The sequence below is a fragment of the Pogoniulus pusillus genome, chromosome Z, assembly GCF_015220805.1.
Source record: "Pogoniulus pusillus isolate bPogPus1 chromosome Z, bPogPus1.pri, whole genome shotgun sequence".
NCBI lineage: Eukaryota > Metazoa > Chordata > Aves > Piciformes > Lybiidae > Pogoniulus > Pogoniulus pusillus.
In genome coordinates, this window is record NC_087309.1 from 13,389,646 (window position 1) to 13,405,588 (window position 15,943).

Here is a 15,943-nt window from a genome sequence, read left to right on the forward strand (position 1 = left end):
GCCCGCCAATGGCGGCAGCGGCTCTGCGGCCGGCAGCCAATCGGCGAGGCCGCGGCGGGAGCGGAGAGGCGCGGGGCCGCTGATGGCGGCGGCTATGAAGCGGCGGCGCGGGGAGCCCCCTGAGCCCGGCTGCCTGCGGGCGTGGGCTGCCGAGAGCCAAGCCCTGGCCAGCCGCTGGCGGGTGCGATGGGTTCTGTCCCTTCCCCGGGCTCTCTTCTTCCCTTTCCTCCCGCTTCTCCGTTCCTCCTCGTTCTTCCCCGTTCCTCCCCGTTTCCTGAGCTGTCGTGTCCACGGCCGTGCCGTCTCCGGTACGGGTGCCTTGGGAATGGTGCTGCCGGGGCCAAGGCGGTGGGTGACTCTTTCCCTTGCAGGTAGCCCGGTGCTCGGGGCGCGGCGAAGTTGCTGCGCGGGAGTTGCGAGAGCAGCGAGACGGCTTCGGCGAGCTGCTCCTGAGGATGCGGGGTGAGTGACAGCCCAGGCCGCCCTGCCCGTGCTCTGCCGGCACAGAACGTTAGGGGGTTGGATCCAAAGCATCCCTCCGAGCCTCCTGCTGGAGCAGGTCACGTAGATAAGCACCCAGGTGGGTTTTGAATATCTCCAGATAAGGAGACTCCGCAGCCTCTCTGGGCAGCCTGTTCTGCCACTCTTAAGTTTTGCCTTACGTTCACGTGGAACCTGCTGCGCTCCAGCTTGCACCCCCTGCCCCTTATCCTATCATTGGACATCATTGAGAAGAGCCTGGCTCTGTCTTCCTGACACTCGCCTTCTGTGTATTTATAAGCACTAGTGTAGTCACCCCTCAGTCTCCTCCAAGCTAAAGAGACCCAGCTCCCTCATCCTTTTACAGTATCACAGTATCATCAGGGTTGGAAGAGACCTCACAGATCATCAAGTCCAACCCTTTACCACAGAGCTCAAAGCTACACCATGGCACCAAGTGCCACGTCCAATCCTGCCTTGAACAGCTCCAGGGACAGCGACTCCAGCACCTCCCCGGGCAGCCCATTCCAGTGTCCAATGACTCTCTCAGGGAAGAACTTTCTCCTCACCTCCAGCCTAAATCTCCCCTGGTGCAGCTTGAGGCTGTGTCCTCTCGTTCTGGTGCTGGCCACCTGAGAGAAGAGAGCAACCTCTTCCTGGCCACAACCACCCCTCAGGTAGTTGCAGACAGCAATAAGGTCACCCCTGAGCCTCCTCTTCTCCAGGCTAAACAATCCCAGCTCCCTCAGCCTCTCCTCGTAGGGCTGTGCTCAAGGCCTCTCCCCAGCCTCATTGCCCTTCTCTGGACACGCTCAAGCATCTCAATGTCCCTCCTAAACTGGGGGGCCCAGAACTGAACACAGTACTCCCTGCTCCTGCTGACCACACCATTCCTGATGCATCTCACAAGGGAGATGCTCCGCTGCCTCTAGTTGTGCCCGTGGCTCTTTACTGGATTCTTTGAATCAGTTCTCTTTCTTGAACTGAGGGGTCCCAGAACTGGGCACTATTCCAGATGTGGCCTCACCAGAGTGGAAAGGGAGGCGAACCAGAACCTCTCTCGATCCACTAACCACAGCCCTTCTAAGACACCCCAGAATGGCATTGGCCTTCTTGGCTGTAAGAGCACATTGCTGGCACATTGTGGTCCTGTTGTCCAGCAGGACTCTCAGGGCCCTTTCCCCAAAGCTGCTCTCCAGCAGATCAGTCCCTGGCTTATTCTGGTACTTGAGATTAGCCTTTTCCAGGTGCAAGACTATACACTTGCCCTTGCTGGATTTCATTAAATTTTTCCCTGCCCAAGTCTTCAGCCTGTCCAGGTGCTGCTGAATGTCAGCCAGCCTTCAGGTGTGTCAGCCACTGATCCCAGTTTTGTGTCACCAGCAAACTTGCTGACAGTGCAGTCTGTTTCCTCACCCAGGTAATTGATGAACATATTGAACAGTACTAGTCCCAGCATGGACCCCTGAGGCACTGCACTAGACACAGTCCTCCAACTGGACTCTTTCCCACTGATCATGACTCTCTGACTTCTTTCACAGAATTGTCAGGGTTGGAAGTGGCCTCAAAGATCATCCAGTTCCAACCCTCCTGTCTTGGGCAGAGACACTTTCCATTAGATCAGGTTCCCCAGAGCCACATCCGGCCTAGCCTTAAAAACATCCTGGGATGGGTGTTGCTCACCTCCCTGGGCAACCTGTTCCAGCATCTTACAACCCTTAGGTGAAGAAATTCTTCCTAACATTTCATCTCAATCTACCCTCCTCTGGTTTGGATCCATTCACCTGGGTCCTATTGCTACCTGACACCCTGAAAAGTCCCTCACCAGCTTTTTCATAGGCCTCCTTCAGATACTGGGAGGCCACAGTAAGGTCTTCTTGGAGCCTTGTCAAAACTGAACAATCACAACTCTTAGCCTGTCTGCACAGGAGAGGTGCTTCAGCCCTCTGATCATCCTTGTCATCCTTCTTTGGACATGGTCCAGCACATCCATGTCTTTCCTGTAATAGAGACTCCAGAACTGGACAGAGTACTCCAGGTGGGATCTCACAAGAGCAGTGTAGAGGAGGAGAATCACTTCTCTTGGCCTACTGGCCACACTTCTCTTGATGCAAGCCAGGATATGGTTGGCTTTCTGCAACCCATATTGAACTTCTCATCCACACCAGCACCCCCAGGTCTGCTCTCAAGCCAGTCACTGCTCAGCCTGTATCAGTTCAGTACCTGGGATTGCCCCAGCCCAGATGCAGGACCCTACATTTGGTCTTGTTGAACCTCAGAGGTTGGCATGGGCCCACTTCTCCAGCCTGTCAAGGTCCCTCTGGATGGCATCCTTTCTATCCAGCATGTCTGCCACACCACACAGCTATGTGTCATTCCTTCAGTCAGTTCCCAATCCACCTCACTACCCAACTATCCAGACCACACTGCCTCAGTTTAGCTGTAAGGATGCTGTGGGAAATGGTGTCAGATGCTTTACTGAAGTCAAGATAAACCACATCCACTATTTTACCATCACCTGCCCACCTGGTTGTGTCCTCATAAAAGGCTATCAGGTTGGTGAGACATGACTGTCCCTTGGTAAAACCATGTTAGCTGCTCCTAATGACCCTCTTGTCCTTGATGTGCCTAAGAACAGGTGCTAAGGATAAGTTGCTCCATTACTTTTCTGGGGTAGAGGTGAGGCTGACTGGTCTGTAGTTACCTGGGTCCTTCCTCTTTCCCTTTTTAGGTCTGGGGTGACATTTGCCTTCCTCCAGTCCCCAGGCACCTCTGCTGTTCACCATGACTTACCAAAGGTGATTGAGAGTGGTCTAGCAGTGACTTCTGCCAGCTCCCTCAAAGTGCATGGGTGCATCCCAGCAGGACCCATGGATTTAGGGGTGTACAGGTTGCTTAGCTGATTCCCAACCCAATCCTCACCAACCAAGGAAAACTTCTCCTCTGTCATGTCTTCCTCTGGGGCACCAGGGGTGTGGGGCTCCTCAGGACAGTCTCCAACAGCATGGACAGAGATGAAAAAGGCATTCAGTAGCTCTGCCTTTTTTATTCTGTCCTCAGGGCACACACCTTATTTAGCACTGAGCCTGAATTGCCTCTAGTGTAGTTTTGTCTGCAGTATATTTGAAGAAGCCCTTTCTGCTGTCTTTGACCTCTCTTGCAAGCTTTGATTTCAAGAAGGCCTTAGCCTCCCTACATCCTTTGACAACAGTCTTATAATTCTTCCCAAGTCCCCAGCCATTCCTTCCATGATCTGTAGATTCTTTTCTTCCCCTTGAGTTTGTTCATCAGTTCCCTACTTTAACCATGCTGGTCTCCTGGCTCACTTTCTTGATTTCATACCCGTTGGAATGTTCTGATCCTGAGCTTGGAAGAAGTGGTCATTGAATGTCATCCCACTATCATGGCCCTCTTTACCTTCTAGTTCACTATTCCGTGAGATCTCCCCTAGCAATTGCTTGAAAAGGCCATAGCTGGTCCTGCTGAAGTCCAAGGTTATGATCCTGCTTGGAATTTTGTTCCTGCTGCACAAGATCCTGAACTCCACCATCCCATGATTGCTGGCAGCCAAGACTGCCCTCAATCTTCACTGCTTTAACCAGACCCTCCTCATTGGTGACTACCAGGTCCAGTAGCACTCCTTTCCTAGTTGGCTCATCCACCATTTGCAGCAGGAAGCTATCATCAATGCACTGGAGGAACCTCCTGGACTGTGGCTGGCTGAATAGACCTTCCAGAAAGCATCTGGGTAGCTAAAATCCCCCATGAGAAGAGGGCCTGTGATTGTGAGGCTGCTGTCAACTGCTTGTAGAAGGCCTCACCAGCTTCCTTGTCCTGATCAGGTGGGCTGTAATAAACACCCACAGCAGCATCACCCATGCTAGGCTGTCTCTTAGTTCACCCCCACAAGCTCTTGGCTTGCCTCTCATCCACCCTTGCATAGAACTCAATACATTCCAGGGATGGGGCCTCAACCACCTCCCTGGGCAACCCATTCTGGGGTCTCACCACTCTCATGGTGAAGAACTTCCTCCTCACATCCAGTCTGAATCTCTCCCCCTCCAGCTTTGCTCCATTTCCCCTAGTCCTGTCACTACCTGATAACCAAAAAAGTTATACCATCATAGAGAGCCACTAGGTTGACCAGGCAGGACTTGCCCTTGATCAAGCCATGCTGGCTGTCTCGAATCACCTCTCTGTCCCTCTGTCCCCCATGTGTTTCAGTATAGCTCCAGGAAGATCTGTTCCAGGATCTTCCCAGGCACAGATGTGAGGCTGTCAGGTTGATCATTTCCAGGGTCCTCTCTTTTTATAATTTTTACAGATGTGTGCAATGTTTCCCATCTTCCAGTCTCCAGGGACTTCACCTGACTGCCAGGACTTTGCAACTGCATCAGCCAATTCCTTCAGAACTCTGGGCTGTGTCTCATTGGGATGAACCAGGGGGACAGGTTTTGTGTTGGCCTAATCTGAATTGGGCCTGCAAAGCTATTAAGGCCCAGCCCTCAAACCTTGCTGGGGGATAGGTTTGGGGTTTCTGTGAAAAGTGAGGCAAACTTTGTCATGGGAAGATGGGGAAGGGGCTCCCTGCCACAGCTGCAGTTTAGAGGAAGCCTGATGTGAGGAAAGGGGAGAGAGATACTAGCACGAGAAACTGGTGCAAGAGGGTGGATGTGCATTGGAAGAGGCTAGGTTATTTATGCTCTTTTAGGAGAGCTGAAAGGTGTTGGTTCTGGAGGGCTGCAGTACCTGGATAACTGTAATGGATGTCTAAGGTAGTGCTGACAGCTGCAGAAGTGACATCTGCTGTCCCTCTAGGTACTGTAGCTTCCAAGCTGTTAAATCTCACAACAACAACAGCAAAATACTTGCTAGGGCACTTCTGCCGTCACAAAGCTGCATAATGACACCTTGCTGTAGATAGTGGTTGAGTTTCTCCTAACCAATTCATTTTCTTTGTTGGGTTGACTGTGATCACAGGGCTGCCACCTGCTCTCCCCACCCTGCCTCTGGAGCTTACCATACTCTACAACTTCCTGCTTTTTACTGTGGGAACATCTGACTCTGCTGTCGAAGGAATACGCCAGGGGCTCCTCAGGGGTAAGGAGGTCATTCTCTGTGTGGGGGTTCCTCAGGGTGGGGAGAGCATTCTCTGTGCTTTGGAGATGTGCAGTGACTGGCAGGAGCTAGTGGAAGGCAGGGAAACCTACCTCTGCTTGGAAAGGCAGGAGGTGCCATGGCAATGTGCATCTGCCTGCTGCCATCTACGGGGATGGGATAGATGGAAGTGAGACTTCTCAAGGCATAAGGTGCCGAGTATCTAAAAAGCTTTAGTGACAATACAAAAGGAGCATTTTCTGTAATTATGGTGCACTGACTGCAACATAAATTCAGTGAAATAGGCTACAGGCCAGACAGGGACCTGCAGTGTTGGTACATGCCTGTCTGGAGGCAAGTAACCTCAGGACACCTCAGAGCTGGATTTGTACTGTGGACCAACAGTCATTTGTTGGCCCCTAAGTGTGTCACTGTTAGCCTCTCTGAGAGCTTGATTTCTGTGCTGCTGAGGACAGGCCAGCCCTATAGTCCCAGTTCCTTCCTTGCTACAAGGAGCTTGGGCTTGAGGCTTTCCTTCTGGGACCGTATCTGTTACGAAGCAGCAACCTACTGTCTCATGGCTGCGTTTTTCTGTTTATTTTCAGTTCTGGAAGCTTGTGGAAACTGTGGCCACGGTTTTAGCACTGAGGAGCTGTGGCAGAAGGTGCTGCAGGAGGTAACTGCAGAGGAGCTGCAGGCACCTTTGCATCGACTAGGGGTCCTGCAAGCAGCGTGGTGGCTGTCAGACGGCCGCCTGAACAGCACCACCATCCTCGTCCGGCTCCTTAGCCATGCTGAGGTATGGGCACGGGTGGGTGCTGTGCAGCTCCTGGTTACCTGCACTGGAGAATCCACATAGATATAAATACCTACATGTTTGCTAAAGGAGGAGGAGCTGGCATAAATGCTGTTTGTCATAAACCCAGCTCTGCGAAATGTTGCTGTGGCATCTGAGGATCTGAACCCATCAGCACTGCTCCATCAGCCCAGTAATCCTCTCCCTGGCATCCCAGCATAGCCTAATGACCCTGAGTGTATTAATGAGCCACAGATTATCTCCTGCCTGTCAAGGCCAAGGTGCTAGTCAGAAGACTTGAGCAGGCAGGAAGAGGGGCTGCATGTAGACTTGCAGCCTCTGTAGGGAGTCAGCTGCAAGCTGTGGGCTTAGAGGAACCTTCCCTGCTGATTGTGAGCCTGCTGAGGAGTCCCACTGTTCAGATGCCCTCTGGCCCTCAAGACACACCTTGCTTTGAGGCAAGGCCGTGCTGCCCCCGGGCCAGGCAGGCATCACTGCATCAAGGGTGTTGGCACTGAAGTGAGGAGGTGGTAAGCCACTGATGTCAGCAGAGAGAGCTTCGTTGCTTTCTGTTGAAGGCTCCCTGTTGAAGGCTTTGATGAGACCTGTCTTTCTCCACATCTTGGAATCAATGCTTTCTGCTTTCCTTGACTCCTTTGTGTATTTACAGGACCTGGGAAGAGCTCACTGCAGTGAAGGGGAGAATGAACTCCTCTCCCTGCTCAAGACATGGCAGCTACCTGCTGAAGAGACCTCCCTTCCGCTTATACAGAGCACTGAGGACTTAAAAGAGATGCTCTGCACCACAGCAGCGTTCCTGCAAGGTTTGTGTCAAGGGAGTGCTCGTGCCAGCACACCTTCCCACGGCTCTCCCAGGACTCCACCTCTCTGCCCTCATTCTGACTTCTTTTCCCCAAAACAACAGCTCTTGGGGTTTTCATGGTTTTCTTTTGGAAGAGGGCCTAGGCTGAGCCTCTAGGGCTCAGTTTTGCCACTTGACATCCAAAGAGCTTCTCTGCTTTATTATCCAGCTAGACCTTCCTCTGCACTGTCACATGGTTCCTCTGCCTGTTTCTTCAGGTAGGTGTCTGGGTCCTTGTAGAAAGCTGGAAGGTTATTTAGGAGGATTTTCGTGTCTTCCATCTTCCAGCAGCTGCCTCATTGCAAGCATATTGTTCTTGTCTGATTTCAGTGCTGCAGGAGCCACAGAAAGGTGCTGTGCCTCTTTGTAGCCTGGTGTCACGTCACTGATGTTATCTGACTGCTGCGTTCTGTCACTAGTGTTTTTCTTTTGCTCACTGTCTTGCTAACTCCATCAGCTCTGGGGGCAGCCAGCACCACCTCACTGTGCTCAGGATGATGCAGTGCATTCCTGCAAGGAGGAGCTCCTGCCCACAGACCTCTCAGAAAACTTTTTTGGGTGGTGATAACACTTCCATCAGGGATGTGCTGGATGTGAACGAGAGGTAGATATGGGCGAGTGGTTTCAAAGGGAAGCTTGAAATAAGGATTGGAAGGAAAAAAAATAAAATGCCATAAATGCCATCTGAGATAAACATTCATCAATTAACATCCCAAAGTGTGCTGCTGGGACATGTCCCAGATGTGCTGGAAAAAGTTTTCCTCTCATTCTGCTTTAGTTTGCGCATACACACTGCTGTCACTGTGGATGAATGCACAGGTGGACCTGTCTAGCAGGTGCCAAGGCAGAAGTCTCTGTCTCTGGGCTTGGAAGCTGTTATTATTTATGCTAGATGTTTCCATTGAGTGACTTGTTCTTTTGAAACACTGTCATACCAAAGCTAAAAGCTTGGCACCATCCTGCTGTGTATTGCTGAGTGTGGAGGGCACTGGGCAGGTCCCTCTGGTCCTGGGAAGAAGAGGGATGTGTGCTTGGGGACCAGGTAGGGTGTAAAGTGGGGAGACACAGAACTGAGATGCTGGATCTGCCTTAGGGCTGCAGGAGCTGGATGCTGGGAACTTGTCCACTGCCCTCTCCCTCCTTCAGGAGGCTGCAGGAGGATTCTGCACCAAGAAGGTCCTGGCCCAGATTTACACCTGCCTTGGCTGCTGCACTCACCGAATGGTAATGGCTGGGCCTCTCCCCTGTTAGCAGGGCCAGAGAGGAGAAATGCAAACTACCAGGGTGGGGAGGCTCGGACTGACATCCACACTGCCTCTGTGTGGTCCTAGGCTGCTTGCAGGATGATGAGGTCTTGAGTAGAAGTTGCCCTTGTGGCAGCAGACTCAAGACAGATGCAAAATGCATTCAGGGACTTTGGTTGAGGATCACTGCAGAGAGGGTTGCCTTGAGCTAAGGTGCTGCCCTTCCTCAGTGGGGATTGCTGAGGAAACAGAGCATGGATCCAGATTCCACTGAACAGTAAAGATGTCACCAATACATTCTTGCAATATGCATCTCTTTTCATCTAACCAGGGCAAGCCTCAGACAGCCCTTCAGCACCTGAAACGGGCCCTCCAGATAGACTTCCAGTGCCTTCCTGCCCTGTCCCATGCAGCAGCAGTGTACCATCAGCTGGGGGAGACTGATGTGGAGCTGCAGGCCCTGGCTCTGCTCTATGAGGTTTGTTTGCTTCCTACAGTTCTGAGTTGACTTTTGCCCAGCAGAGCCTGCATAGAACTTCAAGCAGGCTTCTGCCCTGAGGGAAGCTGTTTGACTCTGAAGGGTTCCCCAAAGATTACAGTGATTAAGCCTGTGGTCAGGGAGAAGCTCAGTGAGATTTGAAATTCCTGCTCTGCAGCTGGCAGTTGGATGTGTCAAGACCACTGGGTCCTGGTTAATATTCTTAGTGGCCTGAGAGAAGAGGTTACACTCCGTGTGAGAAGGTATCAGCCTCTTAGTACCTAGTAGTAAATCATCCTTTTAAAAGATAGACTGTGGCTGTGAGTGAGTGCATATTAGCAGATTAGCAGTAGCAGGCTTGCTCTGTCTGGGAGGAGCAGGTCACAGCAGCAGGCACTGAGCTAACTTGAAATCTGTGAGGTGCAAGCACAGCAATGGGGAGGACTCTCTCTCGTTACAAGTGGCCCCATATCCAGTCTAACTAGGTCTATGGCTGCAATGGGAGATAGTGTTCCAGACATCTCAGAACACCTTGAACTAAAAACCTGAGGTAATCTGGGTGATCTTGCAAATCTCCTGATGCTGTGGGGAGATCAGAAATTCATGGAAGCAGCTGTGCTCTAGCAAGTGAGAACAGCATTGCTGTGCTTAATGAAATGCTGCAGTTCTGCCCATCTGCATGCTTCCCCAAATGCCAGAAAGTGGCAAGAGATTGCAGCTGCCTGGGGCTTGACTGTCATTGTGTTGACCATATTTTCTGTTCCTGTTTCACAGGCTTTGGTAAAAAAACCTCCAGCAGCTGCTTCCTCTAGTCAGTGTTTCCTAATCCAAATGGACCTCATCCACACGCCAGTTCTAGCTTCTCTCCTTTGCCCTCACCACCCCTCTCAAGTGAAGTACCTGCTGGCGCAGCGGTGTTTGCAGGATGGGAGGTAACAGCACCACTGGTCTGCTTGCAACGTGCTCTTGTTTGGGCTCTTGTAGTTCTCCTTTGTGCTCCTGGTAACTATCCAGTTAGGATAGGTCTGCTCAAAGCATGAATGTGGCAACCAGAGTGAGTGTGGTAGAGGGAGAGCATGTGGGCTGGTGATCCAGATTTTGCCTGGATGCTGTCACTTCTTGGAGTCCCTCTGCTCCTTCCAGCACAATTCCTGTCCCTACTGCAGGGTGAGTGATGCTGTGGAACATTACCTGGATCTTCTAGCTCTGCTTCAGGAGGGACTGCAGCAGCAGGTGGGTGTTGTGGTGAAAACACTCTCTTGGTGACTTGGTAGACAGAGTTTCAATGCTTATTCCAAGGCCCGGGCCCAGGTGTCACCCATGAGCTCCAGAGTTCAGTGTCAAGTTTGAGATGTGAAGGAAGTGAAGTGAGAGCTGGAATCTGCCATGTGGCATGTCTGCCCTTGGATTTACAGTAGAGAACATGCTCTTTGGACAAACTGCTTCCCTTTCCCTTTGGGGAACAGCTGTCAGGCTGGTTTTGGATGTCCTTCATTCAGGAGTAGGGCTTTGCCACCTTGACTTTGCTGAGCTGGTAGTGCTTCACAGTTTCTGCAGCCTCCATCAGGAGTGTGTCTGGGAGTGGGCCTAAACTTCAGGCTCTCAGTAAGCACAGAGTCATTCTGCTCAGGGTGGTGCTCTACAGTTCTATGCCTGGTTGTGCTGCCAGTGGTTTTGCTCCCCAGGTGCCCCTAGGTGGTAGCTCAGCTTTGCCCAGGATTCCTGAGGTATTCTTGGAAGCAGCATCTGCCTTGGAGCAGGCTGGGAGGCATCAAGATGCCATAACAATGTGTGAGGAGGTTATCAGCCGGACAACTGACCTGATCCCACGGATGCTTCGACCAGAGGAGACGCTGCAGCAGACAGAGTGCCCATCACCAGAGGCAGGGCTGTCCCAGGAAAAGGAGAGTTTGTGCTGTCTTACCTGGAGAGCAGCTGGATTCCTGCACCAGGGCTTTGCATGGGCCAAGCTGGGCGAGAGCAAGGAGGCCATAACACAATTCAGCAGGTGACAGAGCCTTACTGGGAGAAGGGGTGTCCTCCTCAGCAGGCAGTAGTGGCTGGCAGGGGCTGACAACTTGCAGATAGCTTCCCAGCACAGAATTGTCACCAGAGCTCCTCTGTCCTCCTGCCTGCAGGTGCCTTGGTGATCTCTTGCGAGTCCAGCTTTGTGGGTCTGGCACTGAACCAACAGGTAGGACACTGCACAGCTCGGACCTGTCCAGGACTTGGCTGGGTTTGGATTTGTGTGCTTGGCAGTGGTGGGTACTGGAGTTGCCTGCTAGCTGTCTGCTAACGTCTCAGTCTGCTGGGACAAGGGAGGGAATGTCTGGAGGATGCTGTCTCCAGATGTGTGTGTCTCTCTGCCAGAGAATCTCCTGCCAGAAGTGGAGGTGCTCCAGAAGATCAGGTTGTTCTCTCTCATCGGGCGAGGTATTCAGTTCCTGGAGCTGGGGAAGCACAAGGAAGCCTTGTTGGATTTTCAGCATGGTTTGCAGATCTCTCCAGGTAAGAGGCTCATTTTGGGATTTCCACGAGGTTGTCCTGGGCTGCTTTTCTGTCTTAGGCAATAAGGTCTGATACAGAGAAACAGAGAAAAATCAACAGCTAAGACTGTTAAGTAGATACTCTTTAATAGCTTATGTGCAGTGCTAGACACAGCACTGGACACATGGTACGTTTCCTCTCCAAATGTGTGTGTGTCTGAACACAAGTTTGCAGAGTTAATATACAGATAGCTGCTACATATTCATGCTATTTCCTGTTCATTTACATTCAGCTCCTCCTGTCCATACGTAGCAGTGTGCCCCGGTAGGGGTCTTCGGAATGCCTTCCTCTTAGTTGCACTTTTCACCTCCACAAAAGCTCTTTTGACTGCTTTTTCCTGTTCTTCTGCTCATGTCTGTAGGTCTATCCCTGGGCTGTTTCCCATTATTTGTACATTGCCTTAGATAAGCATTTTCACTCTGTGCTGGGTCAAGAACTGGCTGGATGGCAGAGCCCAGAGAGTGGTGGTGAATGGTGCCACATCCAGTTGGCAGCTGGCACTAGTGGTGTTCCCCAAGGATCAGTACTGGGCCCAGTCCTGTTCAATATCTTTACTGATGATCTGGAAGAGGGGATTGAGTCCAGCATCAGTAAGTTTGCAGATGACACCAAGCTGGGAGCAGGTGTGGAGCTGTTGGAAGGTAGGAGAGCCCTGCAGAGGGACCTGGACAGGCTGGATGGGTGGGCAGAGGCCAGTGGGATGAGATTGAACAAGGCCAAGTGCAGGGTTCTGCCCTTTGGCCACAACAACCCCAAGCAGTGCTACAGGCTGGGGACAGAGTGGCTGGAGAGCAGCCAGGAGGAAAGGGACCTGGGGGTACTGATAGATAGTAGCTGAAGATGAGGCAGCAGTGTGCCCAGGTGGCCAAGAGAGCCAATGGCATCCTGGCCTGCATCAGGAACAGTGTGGCCAGTAGGACAAGGGAGGTTATTCTTGTCCTGTCCTCAGCACTGGTCAGGCCACACCTTGAGTGCTGTGTCCAGTTCTGGGCCCCTCAATTCAAGAGAGATGTTGAGGTGCTGGAACGTGTCCAGAGAAGGGCAACAAGGCTGGTGAGGGGCCTGTAACTTAAACCCTATGAGGAGAAGCTGAGGGAGCTGCGGTTGTTTAGCCTGGAGAAGAGGAGGCTCAGGGGGGACCTCATTGCTGTCTACAACTACCTGAAGGGAGGCTGTAGCCAGGTGGGGGTTGGCCTCTTCTGCCGGGCAACCAGCAATAGAACAAGGGGACACAGTCTCAAGTTGTGCCAGGGGAGGTCTAGGGTGGATGTTAGGAGGAAGTTGTTGGCAGAGAGAGTGATTGGCATTGGAATGGGCTGCCCAGGGAGGTGGTGGAGGCACCGTCCCTGGAGGTCTTTAACAAAATCCTGGATGAGGCACTTAGTGCCATGGTCTAGTTGAGTGGCTAGGGCTGGGTGCTAGGTTGGACTGGATGATTTTGGAGGTCTCTTCCAACCTGGCTGATTCTATGATTCCACAGATTTACCTTCATCTAAACGTTACACTGTTGTTCAACAGCTTTCTTCCTGCATAGTAAGCAGGCCTCAAGCTTCTAAATTCAAAGTCCAATGTCTTCCCTTCTTTCAATTCACAAAGTAGAAGCACATTGTGATACATGGTCATAAAATGCCTTAAACTCCCTGGCTTACATACATTTATTTCTTGTTATTCTGGCTTCCAGACATTGCTTTAGAATAGGTAAATGTACAATTATTCTAAACAGATTAATATAAAAGCTCCTTCAGGTCTTATATTTTTGACCACACTTGATAATTTTTCTGGAATTATAGTGGGGTTACTAGCAGTGTTAAATACCTGAGATGATTCCCTGGAGAGGCAGAGCAAGAAGCGTATATCAGAACCCTGCCCATAACCTGTGCTCTGAGAGTTTGGAAGCTCCTTCTCTCCCTGCCCAAACCCCAGTCTGGTGAAGCCAGCACTCTTACAGACAGGATCTGCTTTGCCACAAAAGAAGAGCTGGGAGTCTTGTTTCACCCTTGAAAGCAGCATGTCTGTGCCTGGTAGTCCAGTGATTAGGTATGGAGGACTGCCAAGAGAAAGAGGTGGGGATGCATATATGTCCCAAGCACAGCTAAACTTCTCCTAGGGGTTATTTCCTCTGTTCAGTGCTTCAGCCATACTGATGTGCTGCAGGGCTATGAGTTTTGCCAAGGTCTGTTCAACTTGCTAGTTCCAAGACCTGACTGCAGATCTCTCCCTTTGGGGATGCGGAGCTGCGTGCAAAGAGAAGACTGAGCCATGTCCAGACAGAGGTATAGCTGCCTGTGCTGCCTTGGCTGCCAGCCACAGGGTTAATTACAGACTGTGAAGCAGCTGAGACAGCTTCCTCCCTATTACACCATCTCTCCTTGCTCACCTCCCTTGTCTGGTGGCTTCTGAGCTTTTGCAACACCCTACAGCTCACAGAAGCTCTGGGGACCTGCTTCTACCCTGCCAAGGTCTGAATCCTCCTTTGTGCCTTGCAGGTGACCCAGCTGCCGCCTCCTACCTGGTGGAGGCCTTGTGGAAACTGAACAGAAAGCAGGAGGCAGCCACTCACTGGCAGAAGTTCTCCCAGAGCTCCTCCAGTGAGAGTGGGAAAGGAAGGTGTGTAGAAGGATATGTGGGAATCTCAGCTGGCTCTACACTAGAGTTCCAGCTGCAAAGCCTGTTTCAGTCTGTTGTGTCTGATGAGCTTGCCCCCCATGTCTGCCTTGAGGGACAACGGGCTGTGGCTGTGCAGGCACTCTCTGGGTATCAAACAGGTGACCTGGGCCAAAAGGGAGGATGGAGGCAGGGGACACAGCTGGAGACTCTGTAGAGCACAGCAGTAGCACGCTTCTATAGCCAGACCACTTTGAGGCAGTGCAGCTGTCCCTGCTGCTGTCATGCTCCCTTCTCTTTCAGGCCTTGCCCTTTGTACCTGGTGTCCTGTCTGAAGCAGGTGATGTTCCCACACAGAGAATCCCTTGCCAGAAGCGTGCAAGATTTCCTCCAGACTGCAGACCAGGACCCTGCAAGTTAACCTTGTCAGTCTCCCAGACCCCTCCTGCTGAAGTTTGCCTGCGTGAAGCTTTGAGAGTCCTCTTAAGCTTAGCATGTCAGTGGGACAAAGCTGGATTCCAAAGGGACAGCATCTGCTTTCCTAATAAAAGCCTCGTCTCTGCTAAAGTTTTTCTGCACCCTTTCCCCAGAGCAAATTTTTGTAGTCGTGACCTTGACACTTCCGTGGGCTCACACGCCCTGTCCTGTGTGACTGGGAGGAATCCCGTGGGGGCTGTCGGAATGGTGACTTGGAAGGTAGTGGTCCATGAGTCCAGCCCTGTCAGTCGTGAAAAACACCTTCCGAAACCACACATAAATGGGGAAAGGGCTGGGGGGACGTGTGCAGGTAGAGAGGAAAGCGCAAGCCCCGCACGCACCCTTCTGCCTGTGAGAAATATATATTTGATCTGATCAATTCGTGGCAGGAGGCCCAGGACAGGGAGGAAGGGGGGGTTTGAATGGAGCTGCACTCCTCCTTGCACAACCATCACAAAAGCATACACTTGGCTTAAGATAACAGCAATAAGTAATTAGAAGCTAGAAAGCTTGGTGGAGGAGTAAGGCAGGTGGAAGAGACACTCTTTGCGCATGAGCAAACAGAGGACTAGTTTGGAGTTCACGGAGCGGACACTTGAAGAAGACCCCTTACTTCATCCCTGAGGACCCCTTACTTCATCCCTGAAGACCACCAGAGGGACCACCGAGTAAAAAGAGACATGCGTGGAAGAGACACCTCCCATTCTTAGAACTGATAAGCAAAACCCAACCTTTTCTTAGAATTAGTAATGAATATGTAATAGAATAGGGTATAAAAAGGGAACACTGAAAACAAAAGGTGTACGATAGGGTAGAGCAGAGCCTCCCCACGCACCCAGGCCTGTACATTGCTTGATTCCTGCAACTCTATTAAAGCCTTAACTTGCATAAACGCAAGTTTATGCCTGTTATTTATGACATGCCCATGGTAGACAGGACCGCGGGAGTGCTCCTACTTGCGCCGGGGCGCCCCCGACCCACCGGCGCTGCCTTTATACCCCTCCTGGTTGGCTCTCGCTGTGCCGCCCGTTTCCTTTCGCTCGGACTCTAGCCAATCAGGATGCAGCACTGTGGCGGGGAGCCGTCGGGGCGGAGCTTCCCATTGGCGGATTTTTGCCATTGGCTGCTCGGGCGGTGTTGCCGGGTAGAAGAGCCGCGGCAGGCACCGCCCTGCGATTGGCTCTCAGGAGTCGCGCTTAGCCCGTGGCGATTGGGAAGCGGAGAAGAGAGAAGGGCGGGGCGTAGGCGCTCTCACGCCTGTTCACTGCCTCTCCTCGTTCGTCTCTTCCATTGGCTGAGACTCTGGCAGGTCAGAATTTTGGATTGGTCATCGCATGCTGTTGCTAGGCAGGCGAAGC

The 15,943-nt window shown here is 51.9% G+C and overlaps 1 protein-coding gene across 1 annotated transcript; it reads left to right on the forward strand.

The window, feature by feature from the left end:
* Positions 1-73: 73 nt before the first annotated feature.
* Positions 74-14,686, forward strand: FANCG (FA complementation group G). The gene is made up of 14 exons (XM_064176567.1): positions 74-181; positions 372-462; positions 5,461-5,580; positions 6,183-6,376; positions 7,044-7,197; positions 8,329-8,459; positions 8,811-8,957; positions 9,732-9,889; positions 10,124-10,190; positions 10,643-10,965; positions 11,096-11,151; positions 11,328-11,465; positions 13,991-14,111; positions 14,412-14,686. Exons 1-14 carry the CDS (start codon positions 83-85, stop codon positions 14,527-14,529), a joined length of 1,917 nt encoding a protein of 638 aa, XP_064032637.1. The 5' UTR covers positions 74-82; the 3' UTR covers positions 14,530-14,686.
* Positions 14,687-15,943: the final 1,257 nt, after the last annotated feature.